The sequence below is a fragment of the Phytophthora parasitica genome (assembly GCF_000247585.1).
Source record: "Phytophthora parasitica INRA-310 unplaced genomic scaffold supercont2.257, whole genome shotgun sequence".
Classification (NCBI taxonomy): Eukaryota; Oomycota; class Peronosporomycetes; order Peronosporales; family Peronosporaceae; genus Phytophthora; species Phytophthora nicotianae.
The window spans coordinates 3,794-5,022 of record NW_008649243.1 but is presented as its reverse complement, the minus strand read 5'-3'; the positions used below and the strand labels follow the sequence as shown (position 1 = coordinate 5,022).

The following is a 1,229-nucleotide window of genomic DNA, read 5'->3' as shown; positions in this document are numbered from 1 at the left end:
TTGGGTTGATAATAAACCAGTATATTTCCTGGCATCACAAGTGTCAACGGAGTTGACGTCGGTTGTACGAAGAGAGAAGAATGGAACACTGACGACGGTTCCTTGCCCGAGTGTGGTAAGCACATATCTGCAGTATATGGGCGGTGTTGACCGCCATGACCAGCTCCGACTTCAGTCTTACTCCATACAGATGTCTTGCAGGTTCGTTATGCTGTTCGGGTGGATATATGATTCAAACGCTTATGCTGTTCTTGTCGGTGTTGTGATTTAGATTCCGCAAGTACTACAAAGGCTTATTCCTTGGACTCGTTGACATGGCACTGGTAAATGGATACATCACGCACAAGTGCAACGCTGGGAAGCAGAGCAAGAAACCGTACAGCCACTACCGGTACATGACTATTCTGCACGAACACCTTATTCGCGAGACCCCTAACAGTTTCACAAGAACGACCGCGAGTGAAGCAGCACCGGCTGTTGCGAACAGATCTATTGTTGTGACGCATGATCACACATTGGTTCAGTCTGTCGACACTAGGGTGAACGGTGGTGTGGAGCGTGTTCGCCAGCGTCAATGCAAGTATGTTCTATCTACAAACCCAGCTACAAGAAACGAGGTGGCACAAGCACCTACTACTGACCCAAATGCTCCAAAGGAAAGAGAGGCCTCGTTACTTTGTGCAACACGATGCGAAACTACGAGCAAAACGAAGGGCTCACTTGTGGTCAAATATGGCACATTACGTGGCGTAATGGCGAGTTTGCCCCGAAGGCTGGCAACGTTAGAGACCGTGGTGTAGGTATCAGCAACGATAGCAAGTAAACATTTCTTTTACGGGTACCACGATAGCAAATAAACATGATTTTTCCTGTTTGCACGTGACAGCATTGTTGGAGTGAAATGCTAAAAATAATTTCGATTTTTGGAACCATTTGATTGGTCACAGGAGCAAATCATCATTACCTTTGCGAATTATTAGTAGAAAGGTTAGCAACAAAGTGAACAGAAAATACGCAAATTTAATTATGATTTCAGAAAGGAATACTGGAATCAACTGGAACTATTATACCATCCAGGAGGGTTTACGAAGGTGCCTATCCTGTTCTTGTCAGCACCCGCGCTTAAGGGGTTAAGTATTAACCCTTTCGCGATAAAAGGAAGCAGAATGCCCCCTTTTCCTGCTTTTCAACTGAGTACGACGATGTATCCATGTTAAAGGAGGCAAAAT

At 45.2% G+C, this 1,229-nt stretch overlaps 1 protein-coding gene across 1 annotated transcript; it reads left to right on the top strand.

Moving 5' to 3' along the window:
• Positions 1 to 136: 136 nt before the first annotated feature.
• Positions 137 to 800, top strand: PPTG_20026 (hypothetical protein; the record flags this gene model as incomplete). The annotated part of the gene is made up of 2 exons (XM_008918660.1): positions 137 to 201; positions 272 to 800. The coding sequence occupies 2 exons, from the start codon at positions 137 to 139 to the stop codon at positions 798 to 800; spliced, it is 594 nt and encodes a 197-aa protein (XP_008916908.1).
• Between the last annotated feature and the right edge of the window lie 429 nt (positions 801 to 1,229).